This window comes from Phymastichus coffea, unplaced genomic scaffold (genome assembly GCF_024137745.1).
Source record: "Phymastichus coffea isolate CEN01 unplaced genomic scaffold, Cenicafe_Pcof_1.1 PCOF00019, whole genome shotgun sequence".
Taxonomy (NCBI): domain Eukaryota; kingdom Metazoa; phylum Arthropoda; class Insecta; order Hymenoptera; family Eulophidae; genus Phymastichus; species Phymastichus coffea.
Window position 1 is genome coordinate 1,349,386 of NW_026706830.1, and position 23,176 is coordinate 1,372,561.

The following is a 23,176-nucleotide window of genomic DNA, read 5'->3' on the forward strand; positions in this document are numbered from 1 at the left end:
TGCCTACTATCTTAACGAGGTAATGCACCCAGCCAATTCCGATCCGACCACGCCGAAGCAATGCATCGGCTTTCCGCGATTCTAATTCGCACACCGCCATATACTGCTCAGCACGGTTTGGACCGAAAATGTGGACTCGAAAGTCCATGTCTCGTCCCGTCTCTCGTCTGAGCGCGTCCGTCACGTCTATCGAATTCGCAACGCAGTCCAGATCCTTGATCTCCAATTGGACCTTGGAGGTCAAGGCCGTGACACTGCCCGCTTCCCCGATCGTATTTTGGATCTGTCGTCCAAACATCTCACGTCCGTTCGGCTTGTCTGCGTCTACCTGTAGCTTCAGAAGACATAAGCCGTTCTTCGTCTTCCTCAGGGTTGTCACCACGTGGCTCTCCTTCGGGTCGATGGTCGTCCGTATTTTCCGTACTATATCAGAGTACGTCATGTCCGTGCCCGCCCTGATCAGGACAGCCAGACTCCTTTTCCATTGGGCCGGTCCGCCTCTGTCACACATTGGAGCTATAGAGGCGGGTTGGTTCAAAACCACCTAGATGAAACAATTTTTGATGGAATTAAAAATTTCTTGAACGAGATTATTGATAATTCAATTCGTCAGAGATCTACGAAGCGTTATTTTTATAAATCATAAACCTTAAGCCCTGAAACCATGAATTCTAAACCCCAAATCCTATAACCCCTTAGTTATATAGTCGAACATATATATGTCCACTTCATATCCGTTCCTAAGCATGTTTCCAGAACATGTTTTAGGCAAAATAAATTTAGGATAATCAGAGTCATCTGTCTGTGCAAATATATTTGACTTTAGAATAATTTTCAAGGTCATTGAAGGTCAGAGTTTTTTAATAGAAAACCTCTATTTTGACACCGAATTCGAAAAGAGCGAGAAATTTTAAGTCTGAAATTATACTTTAAAATTTCATTTTTCACAAGTGCTCAGAAGCTGTTGCTTTAAATGAGCTAATCTTACTTTTAGCGCTACCCAGAAACAACGACGTGGACGTAGTAAGGACTGTTTCCTTTGGGGTGCTTGATTAAAGTGAGTCCCCTTGCCTCTCACTGTTTGGGGTGCTTGATTAAAACTAAAAAGGTTCTTCTTGTAATCATAATTTACCATTATTCCAATATTAACATATTTTTTGCAGCCTTATCTATTTCAAGTTTAGTGTTTTTCATTTTGTATCTTAATCTAGAGATGTAAGGATTAGATGAAATAAGTAATTTATGAATTAAATCGGTATTAGTAGCGATTCTACTACACTTTCTTGTATTGAACTTTCAGTAATGCTTAACGTCCTTGTTTCGAGATTCCTGAGATTCTTCAGATAATAAACCTATTGGAATTAGTGCAAAATGGTCAATGATTTTATCTCCATGATAAAATATCTTATGCACAGATGCTGGCATATAGTACCAATTATATAAATTTATATATAATTGTAAAGTTTCTTTTGCATAAAACTTGAATTTCATGGTGTCAATTTTTATACCACATGCAATAGTTTGTTATATGATTCCAAATCTGACGATTAATTGTTTGTCGATACCTGTTATTTGGGATGCCAAGTCAGGATCACGAAAAAATCTTCTTGCAGTATTACCGTCATTGGAAGATCCTGTCCCTTGTTTTGGGTAATCTATAAGTAAACCTGTTTTATCTTTGAACATTTTTTGGATCCTAGTTTTAGCTAATTTCATTTGTTCTTTTTCTTCAATCGATTTTGCAGCCCACTTGCAGAAATCTAATCTATATGCTATATGAAGAATACATTCCATAAATCGTATCCATGCATGCAAACTTGATAAGCCATATTTAAAATTATCAAGTATCTCAGTTTTTTTCGATAACTCATTCAAATTATTCATTTATGATGGTATTGCTTTACATATTACACAAGATGCGGATGAAGGTGTATCTGTTAATGTCTGTACGACTTTTCCGTCTATCATAGTTAGATGCAGCGAGTGCTTTACATGAATTTTTATACCAGCAATCTCTAGTGACGTTGGTAATAGAGCGTTGATTTCAGATTTTATTCGAGCTACTTTATCACGAGTGTTCTCTGGTGTTTCTTTGATATATTCGAAACTGATAACTCGGCAATATCTAGTCGATCCAGATTGTGGATTAAACCAAATTTTTTTTCTTAAATTTAGTATATTTTCTTCTAATGTAAGCGCTACCATAGAGATCATAAAAATACTACTGTCTGATGTAGTGCCATCAGTAAATTTTTGTTTATATTCACTCTGATCAGAAGCACCATCACATCCCCATTTACAAGTTATTATAAGAGATACTTTAGTTACATTTTTAGGTATAAGAGAAATAACAGTAGGTATTTGTAGTAACCGCTTACATGTATGATCTAATAAAGCTTGCAAATCAATGGAAACGTGTTTCTCAGTTATTAATATACTTGAAGGTACAGGATAGCATTCTGTTTTTGCTTCTGCAAGCTTTTTATAAGGTATAAAAATATCTGCATTCTTTTCTTTAGATCGTTTTCGAATCGTATCATACTGCCACCGAGATAACTTTGTATCCTCAATAAGAGCTAATGATTCAGTTTCGGTAAATGTAAATAAGTTGCGTTTTTCATTGTTTAAAAGTCATTCAATAACATGTATCAAATGTTTCTTTCCAGAATCTCTTAAGTTTTTATAAAAAGCCTGTTTTATTTCTTCTTCTGAATAACTTTCAGACAGAAGTAGTATTTTTCTGCGCTTAGTAGATGTAGAACTACCTTCGTAATTATCTAATGATGGTCTGCCATCACTCGGGGCATCCTCTTTAAGATCAATAATAACATTTTCTGATAACCACTGGCAATTTTTATTTCTAAATACATTTTGTTTGTAAAATGCAGAAGATAATTTCACTTTGAAGATGCGCAGAAAACTAATACTAAGTTTTTTTTCACGCGCGATAATTGTTCTTCGTCTAAGTCAGGATAAATCGTATTAACATAACTGATTAAGCAATCAACATTTTGTTCATTTTTATCGATTTTGAACAATACGTCATATAAGTTTAAGTGGGGTAGAGTAAGAGATTCCATTTTAAAATATTAAGTGTGATGTTAGTGTGATGTAAGAATACTAATAATACTGCAAGTATGCACAAGTCTTTATTTTTTTTAAATAATCTAAAATTTAAAAAAATAGGCTCTCGAATGATTGTGATGAATAAATGTAATGTGAATGATTATAGATAATACAATACAAATATGACTTATTAGTATTACTAATGAATATTACTAATATTAAAGGAAATTATTTAGCAAATTTTAACTTAAACGTTATATGTGGTTAAATTTTTTATACATCTTATTCTTATTGATAACGACTACTGTTATTCCATTTCATTTACAATTTGAGTTACTTGAATTTGACATATTCAATTTTGCTTGTTCTAATTATAAAAATATTATTTTATCTATAGTTTTTTCTTGTAATATAACTGATTTAGGTTTTTAAATCGATCTACTCGCAATACATTATAATAAGTTGCATACTATAGAAAGGAAAATAGACAGCCATACATAGATGTTTTAGATTTTCACCATAAACATAAAACAGTAACTTTCAAACTTTCACCATTATAAGCTTTCAATAATGTAGAATAAATTGGGATTACAATTTACTATATAAGTATTTGAAATTACACGATTAAGAAATTTAAATTTATAATTGACATAGAGCTTACATATTGAAATCTGTTATTTAAAAAAAAAATGATGAAGTCAGGATAAAAAGACATAATGAAGTGCAATGTGTTAAATGAATTCTACGAGAGAGAGAGGTTTGTGGGTTTGGGGGTTTGGGGGTTTGGGGGTTTGGGGGTTTGGGGTTTGGTGTTTTGGGTTTGTGGGTTTGGAGTATTGGGTTTTGGGTTTGGAGTATTGGGTTTGTGGGTTTGGTGTTTGTGGGTTTGGGGGTTTGGAGTATTGGGTTTGTAGGTTTGAGGTTTGTGGGTTTGGGAGTTTGGGGTTTGGGGTTTGGGGTTTTGGGTTTGTGGGTTTGGAGTATTGGGTTTGTGGATTTGGGGTTTATGGGTTGGGTTTGGGGTTTTGGGTTTTTGGGTTTTATTGAGTTTATGGGTTTTGGGTTTGTGGATTTGTGGGTTTGGGTTTGTGGGTTTTGGATTTGTGGGTATGAGGATTTGGGGTTTTGGGTTTGTGGGTTTGGGGTTTGTGGGTTTGGAGTATTGGGTTTGTGGATTTGGGGTTTGTGGGTTTGGGGTTTTGGGTTTTTGGGTTTTATTGAGTTTATGGGTTTTGTGTTTGTGGATTTGTGGGTTTGGGTTCGGAGTATTGGGTTTGTGGGTTTGGTGTTTGTGAGTTTGGGGGTTTGGAGTATTTGGTTTGTGGGTTTGAGGTTTGTGGGTTTGGGAGTTTGGGGTTTGCGGTTTGGGGTTTGGGGTTTTGGGTTTGTGGGTTTGGAGTATTGGGTTTGTGGATTTGGGGTTTGTGGGTTTGGGGTTTTGGGTTTTTGGGTTTTATTGAGTTTATGGGTTTGTGGATTTGTGGGTTTGGGTTTTGGTTTTGTGGATTTGTGGGTTTGGGTTTGTGGGTTTTGGGTTTGTGGGTTTGAGGGTTTGGGGTTTTGGGTTTGTGAGTTTGGGGTTTGTGGGTTTGGGGGTTTGGATTATTGGTTTTGTGGGTTTGAGGTTTGTGGGTTTGGGAGTTTGGGGTTTGGGGTTTTGGGTTTGGAGTATTGGGTTTTGGGTTTGGAGTATTGGGTTTTGGATTTGGAGTATTGGATTTGGGGTTTGTGGGTTTGGGGGTTTGGAGTATTGGATTTGTCGGTTTGAGGTTTGTGGGTTTGGGGTTTTGGGTTTGTGAGTTTGGAGAATGGGCTTCGTTGCTCTCTTACATATAGTATAAAAAAGATCCTCACCAAAAATTATAAAGTTTAAATAAGATTTCTGGCCTCTAGGTGGTTTTGAACCTATTGACCACAATGTATGTCAGACCAATTCTTTACGTCCGTTTTTTTTTTGTCTTGTCTGATCGTTTTTCGTGTTACCGTCTGCCAGTCCTTGGTCGGTTCCATCGTCGGTGGCCTCTTTTGTGAGGGCTCCGGCGTGGTTCCGACCGGCGAACGTTTTCGTTTCATCCGTGGCGTTTCTTTGTTATTCGCCGCTATCCTGTCTGTATTGTTGTTGTCTTGGAAACGTCTTTCCGAAACTGTGTCCGATCGCTTGTGCAGCGCGATGTCCACAGTCTCGAGAATTATCTTAATCCCCATCTTCACTATCATGTTCATGTTCTTTTGTATGTTTGCTGCCTTGGCCATTTTCGTTGCCGTCTCTTGTAAGAGCCGCAGCAGTTCCGTCATGTCTCGTGTATCGTTTGTTATTGTCGGTGTTCGTCCTGTCGTCGGTTCTTGGCTGTCAACGGCAGAGACGTAACTCACCCCACTGCCGCCGCTTCACCACTGTCCGTCCTCTGTCGTCTCGGTAAGTTCAGTAGGTTCATGTCGTTTTTTCGTGTCATTTCCCCCATTTCCGTGCACAAAGTGCGGCCCTCAAGTGCCGCTGGGGCTTTCACCCGATCGGAACCCGGGGTGGATTCCTCCTGAGAAGGAGTTACCACTTGAGGTACATCAGTGTTTTCATTGTGCATTTTTCATAGTTTTGTGTCCCGTTATGCTAAAGGTCCCTCGTGGTCGCAACTCCACAAACCGCGCTAGAACGACGCGCGGTCCCTGAGGTCCCCTCCCCTGTGTGTTTACCCTATGTGTTCAGTATTCCTCCCTGTGGTGTGTGCGTGTATGTAAATGCCCATAGGCGAAACCGAGCTTCGTTCACGGGGAGAGCCCGTTTAGAGAGATCCCCTTCACTCGCTTTCGGGCGGCTCCGTTTATAGGAGTCCCCGACCATTCGCTTTTTGGTAAGACCCCTTTATAGGGTCGCCGAGCATTCTCTTCCCCGGTTTGCCAGAAGGCGTGTGTGTGTGAATGTTTGCGTAGTGTGTGTGTGGGTATGTGTATAAGTGATTAATGGTTGGAAAAATCGGCAGAATACCATTATCTTTTGCGTCATTTGTAAGCCATATCTTCCTCTTGGCCGTGTCCGTTATAGCGTTGCTGCTCAGAGCATTGACGCGACGGACAACGTTTCCACCGGGCACGTCGTGGACGTTGGAAGCTAGCATTTGCCCAGTGAGGTGTTACCACTCACTGGACCAGCCCGGCATTATTATTATTATTATTATTTTTTTTTTTTACAAGGAGTGACGAAATTCTTTTTGCGGATTCCCCCTACTCTTTCTGACTAAGGGGTTATGTGGGACTCCCCGAAAAAAAAATAGGCCTACCCACTAAACCGCCATCTCATTGGTGTTCTTTCCACAGCCAGAGACTATGTTGATATTACTTCTGACTGAAGGTTCTGTCTGTGTTCGTCCATTCGTGTCGTTCCTCTGTATCTCGTTACGTCGCACTATAGGATAAATCGGGAAATTTTGCTCAAAATAAAATATCTGGCGAACGAATAAAGATAAAAAGATGCGCCGGGCGGCATTTGAAACATGAAAAGATGTTGAATAAGGGAAAAATAGTCCGAATTGTTTATAGGACCTTCAATTTCAAGGTCAAAGTTTCAATTTTTGAATTTTTGAGCACTTTTCTTCAAAATGCGTCTAGTTACGGAAATATTTTTTGACAAGTAATATTTTTTTGCAAAAGTAGACCAAAAAACAAAAAAAATGAGAGGTCGCGCGTCAATAAAGATTAAAAATTCGCGGAGATATAGGCTTTTGAAAACATGATGTTTTATTGAACTTTCAGGCAAAAAATTTATAGATATATATAAAGTTTGCAGAGCTGAATTTGCACAGCTTTTTACTATGTTTTTTAGATCAGTACCCATATAAAACACTACGTTACCATTTCGGGTACTGTTTATATTGAGGATGGTTAGGAAGGTTACTGTAATGAGGCTCATTTATAGAATATTACGCCTGCTTTCTAGAGTCAACTAATGAGCAGGCCTTTCCTGAGGGTACTTCCCTTAGTACGGATCGGTACACATGTACATTTGCGTACACACACACACATATATATATATCCTATCTTTTTCAACTGCTTATGATTTATTTTTGTTATTGTTTTATTGTTTTCGGCTCTGAAATGAAAAGATCTAACGATTATTTCTTAGAAAGCAATGATCACTGTTTGAATTTGAACCTCACATTAGGAAACATCAATTTTGACATGAACAAAGGAAGACAAACCAGGTATTTTATTTAAATATTTCTTACGCAATATCATTGTATTTTAAAAACTAGATTTTATTATACGATTATTTGTATTTACATATGTAAACATGAAAAATTAATTTGTAACAGTAAAATAAGGAAGTACCTAAGATTACATGAATAGTAAAAAAATCTTTGGGTATCAAATATTACCCTGAAAGGATATATAGTTTTTTTTTTCAAATTGCGTGTATATACAGAATACAAATAATTTCTGTTTCGTGTCAATTCATATTTTAATACTTTTTCGATAGTTTTCGATATATTTTGTGAAAATAGAGCTTTTCAGAAAAAAGGCATTTGTCAGATAGACTGATTTTTAAATAATTTTGAAAAACTTAAGATTAAAAAGAATTTTAATTTATTTAATCGAAGTTGTGCGCGATGTTTTTTAGTCAAGAAATATACTTTTCTATTATCAATGACTTTTTGATATTAATGAATTAAAAATTTGTATGTATCAGACAGTAATTGAAAATGAGTCGAAGTAATAAGAATAAAAGATCGAAAGGAATAGGCAGGCCAAAAAAGAAACAGCACTCTAGCATAAAGTGTGGCCGAAAAAAAAAGCCGTTGAATACTGTATCTCAAATGACTTTGTACCGACGAGCTCAAAGTTTGCTCAGCGATCCAAACTACAATTCTACAATCATAAATATTGTAAACAAAATAATAGGCAAGAATAGTTTTACTCCACATCCTGAAGTGCAAAAAAAAGATAATCTTCCAAAAACTCATACGCCTAGTTCAGCCTTAGCATTTATTATAGAAAATAGTTTAACTAAAAGTCAATACGAAGCAATAGTGAATGATACAAAAAATTTAGATTGTAAAATTTATCCAAACTATAAAACTATAATTGCAGAGAAACAAAAATGTTATCCACGTAAATATGAAACACTCAATGAAATTGAAATCTGTGTTTCTTTGCAAGAGCTACTCAACATTACTGGTGAGCATTTATGTGAAGCGATAGTTCTTGAATGGCCTGAAAGTATATATCGTAACTTACAGATGCGCGTATTCATAGGATTTGACAGTTCTTCGGGCCATAAGAATCCTCAGCAAAAGTTCGAAAACGAAGAGTATGAAGATAAAAATGCTCAAGTATCACTTTTTGTTACCTGTATTGGAGTTATTCATCTTTTTCATTCAAGAAGTGATGAATATAGTTGGATAAACCCTACTCCCATGAGTGTTAGATTTTTCAGACCTGTGAGAATATGTTTTGAGAAGGAAACTCCGGAAAATACAAAAAAAGAATACGCACGAATAGAAAAAGAAATTACTAGTCTTTCTTCTCATTCTTTTACTTTGTCAAATGGGAAATCGGTACGTTTGAAATACGAAGTTTTCAAAACCTTATTTGATGGAAAGTGCTTAAATACCATCACTGGTAACCGTTCTTCGTCAAGGTGTCTATGCTGTAATCTCACAACTTCTGCATTTTGTGATTTGGAAAATGAATTCATACCAAAACCTGCATCGTTGAAATACGGGTTAGGTATTTTGCATTGCGAAATTAAGGCCTTGGAACATTTAATGAACTTAAGTTATCGCAAGCCCTTCGAACAGTGGGAAAGAACTGACCCAGATAAAGGTGTGTATTTTAATTATATATATTAACATACAAAAATGTATTGCGTATAAAATATCCCTCTTTTTCAAGTACAAATGGAAATATATGAAGGGTCCAGGGGAAAAAGAGGAATTGTCAGTTTTTTCTATTTGTAGTCGATTTTTAAGCGTTTCAATTATTACCAAACTGATTAAGATTAGAATTAAGTTGTTATGTAACTATTTAAGAATGTTTTTTAATGTATCAAAAGATGAAAATACCAGGGAACTACGATTTTCACATGCAAAACAAAAAAATTTTTTTTACGACAATCCCCCTTTTTTCCACTGGATCCTTCATATCATCTAATAGCAAAACTCATAAAAACTTTTATGAATGCTTTAATCTTCAAAAAAGCTACCCGTACAATAGGCAGCATTTTATAATAATGTCCATGTAGGACGATAGAATGCCTGGACGAAAATTCATTATTTTATCAAATTGACATATCACTTAAAATGTAATCATTTTGCAGAAAAATATAAAGAAAGAGAAGATTTTGTTAAAGAGAAATTATATGATAAATTCAAAATTAGAGCAGATCAATTATTGCAAGGTACAGGGACAACTAACACCGGAAATTTAGCTAGAACTTGTTTTAGAAATCCATCAGCTTTTGCAGAAGCGTTAGAGCTTGATAAAGAATTAGTTACAAATATTGCCATCATTCTTGCAGCATTCAGGTGCAAAAAACTATTAAATTTACGAAAAATGAGAGCATTTTGTTGGGATACTTATAAACTATATTATACCTTATACAAATGGGCTAAGATGAACCCAACTACACATAAGCTTCTGATACATGGTTGCCAAATTGCTGAAAATTTTCCTCTTCCTATCGCATACTTTGCTGAAGATGGCTTAGAATCATCGCATAAATATTATAGATCGAATAAAAATGATCATTGTCGTCAAAGTTCGCGACTGAATCGTATAAAAGATCTATATAATAGGGCTATTGAGATGAGTGATCCTTTAATATCATTAATAGGCATAAAGAAAAGAATAGCACTTTTGCGTAAGCAATCCATTGCAATCGAAGTTGAAAAATATATACAAGAAAAGTAGGTATCATAACTAAATATTTTATGCCCGTGACTTCCATCATAAAAAATAATAAAATGTGACTTTTCAGTCTTCTTCAGTCAGTATCTGATGAAATGGAAATCGATGGGCCAAGTGATATAGAAGAAAACGAGCTAAGTGATGAGTGATGAATTATTATAGAAATTAGATTTGCGATTCTTAAATTGAATATCGTGCCAATAATCTGATTATCAAAATCTAATTTGCATGTATCAATTTTTGTCTGTATATCTAACATTAAAACTAAATGCCAGGATCCTACGAACTGATCAAAACGAAATTTAGGTAAATATTTTCTTTAGATTCATTAATGATTTGTTTCAGCAGTAATTGTATATAATTATTTATAAACAGTGTAACCTTCGTATACGGATTGGTGTTTTGATTTTTCAAATTCTATTAGTAATAAATGAAAATATGTTTGCAACGATATTACAGTTGGATCGTAAATATGCAAATACACAATATATATATATATATATATATATATATATATATATTAATGTACGAAAATGTACACATGAACCGATCCGCACTAAGAGAAGTACCCTCAGGAAAGGCCTGTTCATTAGTCTAGAAAGCAGGCATAATATTCTATAAATGAGCCTCATTACAGTAACCTTCCTAACCATCCTCAATATAAACAGTACCCGCAAATGGTAACTATAGTGCGTCGCATCACTTCGTCTGCTCAGTCATCTGTCAGGCAGCCGTCCGCGTTCTTACGTCTCAGTATAGTTTCTGTATAGGTAGCGACTAAGCGTCACCATTCGGATTCACGCAGCATGAGAGCCACGATGTTATCGGGGGTGATGCCGCCGACCGTTTCTTCCAGTTCCTGTCTTAGTCTTGTCCAGCGGTCACACGCGAAAACCATGTGTTCCGCGTCGTCTCGTTCGTGTCCACAGTACTTACAATCGGGTGTTCGTAGTCTGTTCATATTATAGAGGTACCGTCGGAAGTACCCGTGGCCCGTCAAGAGCTGGGTGACGTAGAAATTTACATCACCAAATTTCCTTCCGAGCCACAGCCTCAAGTCCCGTATCAATCGTCTCGTCCAGTTACCACCTCGTTCCTCTGTCCATCGGTCTTGCCAAATGTCAATTGTCACGTCGCGCTCAGCGATTGTCGCGTTCTTTCGTCCTATGTCCGCGCTGCTCCCGTAGATCCTTTTGCGTTCAAAGGCCAGAAGATCCACGGGTATTACGCCAGCCACCACCAGAACAGCCTGCGCCTGTGGATTAACTTGGACTGTGTACGAATTGTCTGAAATTATCCGTTTTCTTAGATTTGTTCTCTGAAACGGGTTGATTGTTCGTTTCAGTGTCGATTACGATCTGTTCGTTTGACTTGTTTCCTGTATTTTCCTCTAGTGGCTGTTTTATTGGTTTTTCCGGTGTCAATCACTCCACTGAGGGAAAGACGAGTTCTCTACCAGTCTGTTATCAGCTGGGGTCTGATCATTGAGGTCTAAGAGGATAGTATCATGGTTTTTCAACCCTCTTAGTAATTTGCTGAGTGGTTCGTCGTCAACCCACGCCATTGGAGGTGGTACTGTGTCAGTTTCCAGGTCGGTTGGGTCCGGTATCTTCTCGTCACAGTTTATTTCCAAATGGGCAGATTCTCGCACTGACGATGTTTCCTACAGGTCTCGATGATTTTCGTCATTATCTGATTCAATGTTTATTTAGGCTATGTTTTTCGTTACAACTTCCCATCTACCATTGTCTGGGCCTATTGCTGGTTGTTGGTAGGACGTCGGCTTCTTCTGTTCCCCATCGAAACTGTTTTCCAACAGTTCTGTACGGATTCCTTGACAGTATTTGTAAAAGTTGAAGGGGGCACCGATGTTTTTGCATACTCGGCAATGAGTTTGTCTGCGTGTTTTCGAGCGGTCTTTTAGAAATAACAGCTCTTTTTTTAGGCATTAGGCTGCGAAGTATCCAGATTGGTAACAAAAGAAACACGGGTTTTGTGGGCATTATCTCTAATTATTTAGAAGCATTTGCATGGTCCATTTTGGTTGTTTGCCTGGTTGGATTTTATTATTGTTTGGTCTGTTGTCGGTCTGAAAAGGAATCAAAGGTGGTTTATTCCACCTAGGCTCCATTTCACTGGTTGCTCTCTGGCTTGCTCCTGGTTGTTATGCCAATTTGGTTAGCTTCTGATCTGATTATTGGGCTGATCTGAGGGTGGCAGTCCAGCAAATCGTAAAGGTTTATTTGCTGCCACGTGTGCCGTCATCGGTGGTGAGTACGTCAGTTGCTGTGCTGAATCGTCCTTTTGCCTTTTCTTGATTTTTTATTTTTGCGCGAGGGTTCTTGTAGTCTGTTATCCCTCACGTCTTTGTTCGCGACCGTATATTATACGCTCGACACCCTGTTGTTCTTAAGTCTGTTTGATGTTTTGGGTGCAGTGGCTGGAAAATGAGTCTTGGTCGGTGGTGGATGATATTGCTTATCCATTTCCTCCAGATCTTCCTATTTGTGACCGTAATAGGTCAAGTTACTGAAACGACCTATGTTTGTCAGCCATGTATATCCTGGAGGGCTGGGACTATTCCGCGTCTAGCAATTTTAATTTGTTGTTTCATTGGTATCGAGTGTTTGAATTATCTGACGATATACCTGAACGCATTCAAGTACTTGATTATGGTCTCACCTTCACCTTGAGTCCTTCGTCTAAGCACTTCCTCGATATCATCATCGATCAGTCGTCGCCCATAGGGGTCTTTCAGTTCTCTCTTCAAGTCACTCCGCGTATGTATTTCTTTGGATATTCCTTGATACCATGAATTTACTTCCTTAGAGGATACTACCGTTATTATCTCTAGTAAGTCTTTGCTGGTCATTTTAATGCGCCGCTTTAGAGTCTCGATTTGCTGGATGAAATCCTCCGATCCATCATGTTCGTTAAATCGGATTTTTCTACTTTCTAGTAATTTTATATTGGGTAGGTCACGGCTTGCGACGTCATCCTCTGAACCTGAAGATCTTCGTCTGTGTGATCGGTGCCGTCGGCTCGAGCGTCTGTGGTCTGAATGTTCTGAGCGTTCAGAGACCAAGCGGTAGCGGTCAGCTTCACGCCAATTGTTTCCATGATCACGTTGGTCCTTTGGTATTCGATTTTGGTTAGATTTATATGGCGGTTTGGTGTTGGTTCTCGACCTGTGGCTATGTTGGCTCGTGGATCGATCGCTACTGAAGTGTCTAGACTTACTTGATCTTTCACGTCATTGCCTTTCACGGTCCTGGCTGTCACAACGGTTCCTGTTCCTGGACTCTCGTGACGCATGATTTACGCCTAAGTGTTGTGAGCGTACTATTCTCATTAATTCATAGCTGTTGTCACGACTGGGACGCTTCACTGGGCTTCTAGCTTTGCTTCGCCTTCTACGCTCTGGTCGGGGCGGTCACAATTAGACGAGCGTTTATCCCAGTTGTCTGAATGGTCAACGTTTTTGTTTGTACTGAGTGCTCCAGATTGGTAGCTAGTGTATCGGTTGTCTTTTATCACTCGGTTTCGCCAGTCAAGACGTCCTTGACGGTCTGTACCTTCCGCCTGCGAGTCATAATGGTCGTAACGTGGCGATTGGCAATCTCTTATATCATCGCTCTGTTTTATGTAGCTGCTACTCTGAGCTATTTTAGTTTTTAGTTACTTGTTGTAACGTTGGTTCGGTCTGTTAGGTCAATCTGTGGTCTGAGAACACTATGACTTTCAAATGACCTTGCAAAATAGCTTCAAAAATAGCATGGCATTTTACATAATTACTTTCAAAAGGTATCTTTACAATATTTATTCTACCAATAAATTTAAAAAACCAGTTATTAGAAGGTTTCTTGAGCATTTGAACTTCAATTGACCTTATCAGGTCATAAATATAAGCTTAAAATATCATTTTGGATATAATTTTTTCTGCTCTAAATGATTCCGGAGTAAAAAATAGGGGTTCCCATTTAAAAAAGCACTTTGAATTTCAGATGACCTTGAAAAACGTATTAAGGGTCAAAATTGATGGTAGCGATTGGTGGCCCCCTCTGTCCCCTGCAACTTTTGTGGAGCTCATTTTTTGATAAGTTTGTTTCTACTAGGTTATGCGCGTGGTCGGATTAAAATGAAACACCCTGTATATATATTAACAACATTTACATATTGTCTCAATATGATAGACAGATTGTAAATAAAGTTTCCAAATAAAGAGTCCAGGTATTGAACATTCTCAATTTATAAGAAATCCGAAACAATGCCACTCCACTATTATTTGTGAGCTAGAAACTAAGAAAAGAGAACGGATTCCTGTTTGTATTAAAAAGCTAACGGATAGAAAAGGAAAAGAAAAGGTAATTCAATGTTCCGGAATAATCGTATATTGCAAAGTTAATGTAAGATCTTATTTATTTACTTGATAATTATGAAATGGATTATATCGCCTAACTTACAAAACTAATTACATATGAAAACTAATAAATCAATTTAATAATCTAATAATAATTAGAGGATTCAAATAGCAAATTAATTAACGTTAGCAAATGAATTAAATAAATAAGATGCAAAAATGAAAAAAAATTGAGAAAACAGTAGAACATACTCTCGTATCTGAAATCAGAGTGTAAGTCAAACATCATAGAAAAATTATTTAAGGCTCACGATGCTTTTGTTTATAATGAAATTTGGTCGATATTTACGAGGTCGATTTCAAAAGTATCCGACGTACGTTCATATCTTCGCGCGGCGAGACTTAGGTGATCTCTGGAGAGTACAAACGTCACCAGCAACTCCTAACCTTCTTATCAGTAGTCCGACATACCGATGAAATGCCTTATTTGCCGCACAACGTGTATTTGTTTACAACGATTTGTTTGCGTTCGTTGCAATTCGTTTATTGCCTAAATTGGTAGAACAAACAGCGAATTTGTATAAAATTTTGCTTTAATCTTGGTAAAAGTTGAGCAGAAACTATTGAAATGTTTCAGAAGGCTTTTTAAGATGAGTGGGCAAAACATAATAATAAAAGTAAACAAGTAGTATAGGCGATTCAAAAGTGGCTGCATATTTGTTGACAATGATCTTCGTTCTGATCGACCTTTGACGGGAATATTGTCGGATAATGTTGAGCGTATGCGTGTCGCAGTTGAACAAGATCGTCGCTTGGCTGTAATAGAAATGAAAGATGAAGTTGAAATACCAAAATGTACTATTTGGCGAATTTGGGGATGACTCGTGAATGTGAAAAATTCATTATGTACCTGCGCTCAGATAAAAAATTTTTAATTAGAAATCGCTCAGGACAATCTGGAAATAATAAATAGTGATGAAAACTTTCTTAAAAAGCTTATTACCAGTGATGAATCATGGGTTTATTGTTTTGATCCTGAAACAAAACAACAATCTTCGCAGTAGAAACTTCCATCCGAGTCTCGGCCGAAAAAAGCCCGTCATAGTTGAAATAACATCAAGTCAATGTAGATTGATTTTTTAGGACGTTGTGCACCACAAATATGCTCCTACAAGCCAGAAAATCAACAAAGCTCCACATAAATTTCGTATAAGCTCTAAAAAATCCCACTAGTCTTCAAATAAATTCCATATATAACCTACGTTGCAGTTTTGAAAAGATTACGTGATGCAATCAGGAAAAAACGTCCGCAACTTTGAGAAACTGGTAACTGACTCCTTCAATCATGACAATTCTCCAGCGCATGCAGGATACCTTGTGCAGCAGTATTTATTAAAACAGTGTTGCGTAGATTCATCAGCCTCCATGCAATTTCGATATAGCTCCGTTGCGTTTTTTGGTTGTTTCCTCGAATGAAAATGCCGCTTAACGTACATCGATTCGACGATAAAGAGACTGTTCAAACTAATACGACGAATAAACTAAAAGCAATTCCAAAGTCTGACCTTGAAATTTGCTTTAATAAATGGAAACATTGATATGAACGTCTTATTTAATTAAACGGAGATTGCTTTGAAGGATAGCATTCCTCAGATGATGAAGATTAAATCAAGCGCCGAAAAATCACAGTAGGTCGGATACTCTTGGGACAGACTTCGTATATTTGATGTATATCTGCTTGTAACAGATAGTGGAGCTAGTCAAAAATAGACAGGTAAATTAACAATATAAAAGCATATAGCAATAAATATATATCTTCCTGATTTTTCCTTTGGTGTTCGATTATTCGTGTTAGGAGTTAGGAGTAGGCTATAGGAGTTCAATTTATATCCGTGTAAGATGGATGGACATTATATAGTACCTTGATTGCTCGAAGTTAGTATTGACATCGCGTCTAATTGGCCATCATGGTTGAGTTTGACGATCGCCAATAAGATACAACGTCATCACTTCCAAAGCTCGCAAGGTTGCTGCGAAAACAAACAAAATTTAGATATCGCATAGGTCTAGTATGCAAATACTGGACGCAATCATGAGCTAGGCTTAACCTTGTTGATAAGCAGCGCCTTTGAAAAATCAACGGCCAAATTAAATCTAAAAATATTTATACTTAAGTTTTATAAGAGTCCCATACAGTTTCAAAAAGATTTCATAAAATCTAATTTAAGTCCTACAAAAGTTTCACATAAATCCAAAAAAATCCCACATAAATTCTACTTAAAACCTGTGAATGAACTACTAAAGACTCGAATAATTACTCCATAATCAAAATCTATAAAAGCTCCACAGAAATTTCGTATAAGCTCTAAAAAATCCCACTACTCTTCAAATAAATTCCACATATAACCTACAATAGTTCCACATAAGTTTTATGAAATTTCTGCATAGGTTCTACAGAAGTTCCAAACAAATTTTAATCCTTACTGTCATTGTCAGACGAGCGAAAGGCTGACTTTATTAGTTAGGAAAGTGAAGAGTTGACAAATGTTAGACAAATGAAAGGCTAACTCTATTAAAGTTTGACGAATGAAAAGCTGGCTCTATTGTCATCTGACGAGCCAAGAGCTAGTTCTATTAATTATTTTATCTAAATGATACTAAAAAAAAGTCGAATCGAACAATTGATGTTTCGATGCTATCAGTTTTGTGTAGTTGAACGTCCGCGCACGCCGACTCTTCAACCACCATCGCTTTAGTTGCTAAGGTCAAGTGAAGGAGATAATTACAATCATGAGAAAATCTCACTAAGACTATGATTGGCTGAATTAATTAATTTTCAAAGATTATTTTCTAGGTTACAGGGATAATCAATTATTTTTTTATAAGCGGTAATCAAGAAGGAGTTTGAATAAATGTTGTGTACTTTTTTAATATATATAAATCTCAAATTATCTATTTCCGCTTAAATATGTAAAAATTAGTATAATCCATAGAATACAAATTAAATAAAATTTCATACTTTTGTAGAAGGAAATTGAAGAGGTTGAATCTAGGTGGCAATGACCTGCATCATATACCTACGCCTTCATTATCGTCTCTTGATATACTGAAAAAATTAGAAATGCAAGAAAATGGAGTTCCATTGATCAGAGTTGGAGATTTTCATGGTAATATACTTTTCAATTAACTATAAATTTATTTTCCAATATTTCAATTTTTCCAAACAATAGGTTGGAAAAAATCTTTCGTTAGATCTTTAGTAAGATAATTTAATTTAACATAATTTATTATGATTAATAGTGAGAAATAATATATCGAACCTTGAATAGCTTAATGCACATTTTCATATAATAACCTCGTAATAAAATAAGTTAACCAATTTTGCTCAAAATAAATTACCGATTTTCATTCGAGTTGATGAAATTAAAAAAACTTCAATCGCTTTTAATAAAATGATTGATTTTAATAATCACGTTGATTAATGTTGATTATTTCTTAATTGCAATGAAGTTCTTTCTTAATTACAGTTAATAGAATTTAATTGCAATCAGAATATGAAAATACATAATTAATTTCAATATTATCAAATCACTTCTAGTAGCATTTCCAATAATAATTCAGTGAATCTCATTTTATTTAATATTTTTTAATAAATTTTGTAACGAAGTTAGCTCTAGCGATCGTTTCCGATTTGGGTAACTTGTGCCCGTCCGTACAAATTATTTAAAGAGGAGATTTGATGCTCCACTGAGCTAAATAAACATAACAATATACGTATTGAAATAATAAAAAGTTTAATCAACCTAAACAAATCAACAATAAAAACATAACAATAACAACGTTTCGACTTGTCTCACGATCGACAAATATCACTGCCGCGATGAAGTACGAATCGTCGGCTGCACTGCCACCCGATCCATCTTCGTTACTACTCCCGCACTCCGAAATACAAGTCAAAATAGCTGTAATAAAGGAAAAGTTGAATAACGTTCGTACACGGTGAGGTAGCTGACAGATCTACCGTGCTACCCGCATAGTGATAGCGACGGAAACATGCGAGCGAGAGAGAGAGAGAAAATCGTAGCACCGACCTCGTCCTCCTGCTTTGCTTTTCTCCGTTACTTCTCTGTCCGCCACTGCTATTGTTGAGTATGTATGTATATGTATGTGGTGTTAATGTTGCCGGTGACTGTATAGTTGTTTCTGTTGTTGCTGTTGGTGTTATTACCGTTTCTTTACTCGTCTCCTCTTACGATCTTTCTGCTTGTCAATTCATTCAGTAAATGCCCGCTTGGTAACGGCCGCTCACGTGCGCACGCCTACGTCATCTGGCTCGAAACCTCACGCGCACCGGTATGGGTTTCTAAGCGATTCGTGGCTGGGTGCGACCCAGTCAATTTCTTCTTCACAAAACAAACGAATCCCGCACACCGGACGATTATCCATAATAACTCATGAACGTCAGCAAAAACACGGGAAACCCGCTTTTTTTAATGGTGAAATTGGCAGTAGAAAAGGGCGCGAGTGACGGTTTGTACTCAATCTCAGTAGGTACTGCCAAGAAAATTGGCGCGAGGGTATACGCGTAACTTCTTCCTTCTTCTATCTTTCTGTCCGTCTCTCTTCTTTCTTTCGTCTCTCTCTCTCTCCTTGCTCTTCTTTACCTGCTGTTTGTGCCTCCTCCGCCGCTTTCCCTAGCGCCGCATTTCGGGAAAAGAAAGAGGCTAGCATGGGTGTGTACTTTAAACGCACACACTCGCAGCCCAGCGGGGCGCGTGGATTCCGATGAGAGCTCAACGACAGAAACGACGGCACATGCCACGATTCTTCGTCACAACTTCAATAGTTTTTGATGATCATAAAATCTAATATTCTTGATAGTTTTTATTGATCACACTATATCTAGTAACATTTAAGAGACAAAATTAAATTATATTTTAATAAGTTTCAACATATCGAGCGTCTTTAATCTAATAACTTTCGATATACGAGTATTCTAATTAAATATACAATAATATTTAAATTTATTAATTTTCCAGGGGTTACTGTAAATTTGGCTAATTTTTAATTGTCATTATTTAATAATTTCAAATTTAACAATATTGCCATCATCGTCTACCTTCAAATTAGATTTAGAAAATATTATTAAATCCAAAACGTCTGTCTTTTTATTCTTATGAAAGTCACTGTCACCAATGTTGCTAGTATTATATATAGTAGTGGTTAAAACTTGAAAGCACTTCTAATTTTGTTCTATCTTTTTTTTGGATTTTGAAGCTTTACACAAAAGTTGATTCTGCAATGTTCTAGTAGACGTCCTCAGTGTACTTTCTATTCAAATTAAATATTTTACTAATAAAAATATATTTTGTTCCAACGTAGGTGTTATTCACTAAAAAATATTTTTGAAATTAAAAAAACACTCGTTTCATTAATCTATAAATAATCTAAATATGTTATATTAATATGTGACGACATTTTCCTATATATTTTTTCTGTAGTTAGCTTTAGCTTTTGAGCTTAATTGCCAAAAGTTTCAAATGACTATGTATGAATTTGTTCAAACCACACACAAATATATGATTTTTAGCATTTTATAATTACTGGTTTGTAGTATTTAACCCATTAAGGCCCAGGCCAAACCTGGGAAAGATAGCGCCAAACTAACTATGCCAATCGTAGCTAAATCGTAAAAAAAATACCCGTGTTTTTTCTTTTGCCATTTTCAATTGTTTATAAAAAATTATTTAAACAAATTGTCAAAAAGTTATTATTTTCAAAAAACTGATAGCGGCAATCGATTCTACGGGAAAAAACATGAAAGAAATGTATATAACGTTTTTTTGTCAGACGTCAATTTGTTAGTGTAAAATGGCTATAAACAATTGCAAATCTGTCAGGTACCTGTGTATACGCCAAATCCCAAGCAAAATCTATTGCCGATAGCGCCAAACTAACTATGCCAATCGTAGCTAAATCGAAAAAAAAAATACCCCTGTTTTTTCTTTTGCCGTTTGCAATTGTTTATAAAAAATTATTTAAACAAATTATCAAAAAGTTATTATTTTCAAAAAACTGATAGCGGCAATCGATTCTACGGGAAAAAACATGAAAGAAATGTATATAACGTTTTTTTGTCAGACGTCAATTTGTTTAAGAAAATAGGACAGAAAGCTTTGAATTTGGATGAAGCTTCATAGAAATTTGAATGTTAGTAATATAGAAAATCGCTATTTTACAGTTATTTGTTTTTGGAACAAATTGACATTTGACAAAAAAACGTTATATACATTTCTTTCATGTTTTTTCCCGTAGAATCGATTGCCGCTATCAGTTTTTTGAAAATAATAACTTTTTGATAATTTGTTTAAATAATTTTTTATAAACAATTGAAAATGGCAAAAGTAAACACGGGTATTTTTTTTTCGATTTAGCTATGATTGGCATAGTTAGTTTGACGCTATCTTTCCCAGGTTTGGCATGGGCCTTAATAGGTTAAAGTAATTTTTTTACAACAGATGTTTTTTTCTAATGCAAAATTTAGAAATAATTCATTATGTAAATAAAAATACTTGATGAAAAAATGGATCCATAGGATTATATTAACTTTTAATAGTATTTTAACTTCATGCATTAAAGAAAAGAAAACATTTTCTGATAATTTATTTAAATACAAGGAGAAATATATTGTAACGATTGGTTGAATAAATATACTATTTAATGGTGTTAAAGAATTATCATCTCTCCCTGCGAGACTAACTACCGCTTCGATCCAATCGGTAACCACGGTGCTGATACACATCCATTTCGCGGAGCTGAAAATGAGCGCGATATCACGAAACAAAGTAGGAGATGAAAGGAAATGAATTAAAAGTTCTCTATGGCAAGCGGTGACGTTCAGAAATCAATAGCCCAACCAAAGGTTTCCGTGGGTATTGAATGTATCAGGTTTAAGCATTATGGACAGTTGCTCGTACTGAATGTAGCAAAACTCAAAGATGGTCTTACTCGCGAAAAACTAATCTTCTAGAGGGTTCAATGCACCAAGAAGCCGAGGAGAAAACAAAAAAAATCTTACGAAGAAGACAAATCAATGAGAGCACAATCGCTTTCTTTTTTTTCCCCCTCGTGACTAGGCTGTCGAATAAATACTAACTGTTTCACTAATTGTAAGTTGTGTAATGCTCTCCTCCTTTCATCCCGCTCACGTGCTTGTCTTCACTGCGCTCTTGAATTTTTAGCAGGTCTCTCTCTCACGCTCCTTTCCGTCTCATTGCTCTTTATTACATAAGCATATAATTCTAATCGTCGGATCTATGGTATTATTTAGTTAGAAAATAGGAAAATATTCTTTCCAATGTATTTTTCTATAAGAAAGAAAATTTTCATGTTGTTGCAAAATATTTATTAATTACATTCTTTTTATAATTTATTTATTGCATTTATTTGGTAAAAGGTAGACTTATACTATAATATTACAGCATATCACGTAAGTTTTCTATATAGTATTTCATGTTTTATGATAAAAATAATTAACATTGTTTAAAACATAAAAGTACATGAATGTGCATGCATATTTTTTAACGCCCTTTGCGTTCCACGTATTATCGTACCACACGCGCTTCCTCTTCCGCCTTGACAAAAACAAATGCCGAACATGTATGCAACATTTGTTTGAATGGAACATGACCCTCTTTCCAACTTGATCCTTTGTAACGTATCTTTCCAGCAGGTCAATCCGGACTGTGGAAAAACCAACATCCGGTCGCTAGCGTTTGCGGTTGTACTCCACCATAAATCATAAATAAGGGAGTCTCATATTTATTCGGAGAAGCCGAGATCTTTGACGCTCTATGCGTACGTTTGGTGATTTTTTTGGGATCTCAAAAGAAATACGCAACAGAAATCTATCATATACGGAAGTCAATCTCTCGAACGAGTCCGAACCCTCCGAATTTAGAAACCCGCCTTCATTTCTCATATTTCAGCCCTGCACTTATCTGAGAAATCTTTAATGTCACAGCTTCATCGCCTTTCCATCTTCTGAATCTTGCTACCCGATAATGTATATTATAAAACGTATATATAAAACAGGGGCTAGCACTCAGAATTCCTTACTGAGCTAGCTGAAAACCTATTTTTTTTTGTTCAATATGAATAAGAGTAGAGATTAGTTTAAGCTGTAGCGCGAGTTTGGTTTTGTTACTTATAATAAGATTGCGAGTTTATTAAGGTATAGGTATTGAGTTATTTATTTAATGACCTTTCTTCTCTTTTCTTCCTCGGTTGCCATGAGCGAGAGCGCCTCACTTACCTAGGTAATAAAGAATTAGTGGCAACGTGTGATTTTGTCACAACTGTATGGTAAGACCACATTATCAAAAGAAATGATTTATAATTTTATAATATTGCTTTAATGAGACTTGAGGTTTTTGGTTATTAATTATCAATTAATATAATATATGAAATAAATAGAGGTAGTGAGGTATCGATAGAAAAGTCTTGCCAGGAGCCACCGGTTAGTGAAAAAATATTTAGAAACCGGTGGTTCTAAGGTAAAATCTTTCCATCAATACCTCACCACCTCTATTTATTTTAGATATTATATTAATTATTAATTAATACCCATAAACCCCAAGTGTCATTAAAGCAACATTATCAAATTATTTAAATATGAATTATTTCTTCAGATAATCGGATCTTGCCTTACAATTTTTAAACAGACTATTAATTTATGAATCCAATTAGCCATTTCACTCATTTTGACAGAAATATTTCAACACATTAATTTGTATACAAATTCAAAAATCATGTTACAGAGTGGTTTTTTAATCTTATTACGTTTTTTAT

At 35.9% G+C, this 23,176-nt stretch overlaps 1 protein-coding gene across 2 annotated transcripts in view; it reads left to right on the top strand.

Moving 5' to 3' along the window:
• The window catches only part of LOC131675319 (protein slit), a 1,191,763-nt gene that overhangs the window by 356,731 nt on the left and 811,856 nt on the right, over positions 1-23,176 (top strand). For both annotated transcript variants that reach the window (XM_058954254.1, XM_058954253.1), the window contains exon 4: positions 17,354-17,493. In XM_058954254.1, coding sequence (XP_058810237.1) covers positions 17,354-17,493 — 140 coding nt within the window. The remainder of the gene's footprint in view (positions 1-17,353; positions 17,494-23,176) is intronic.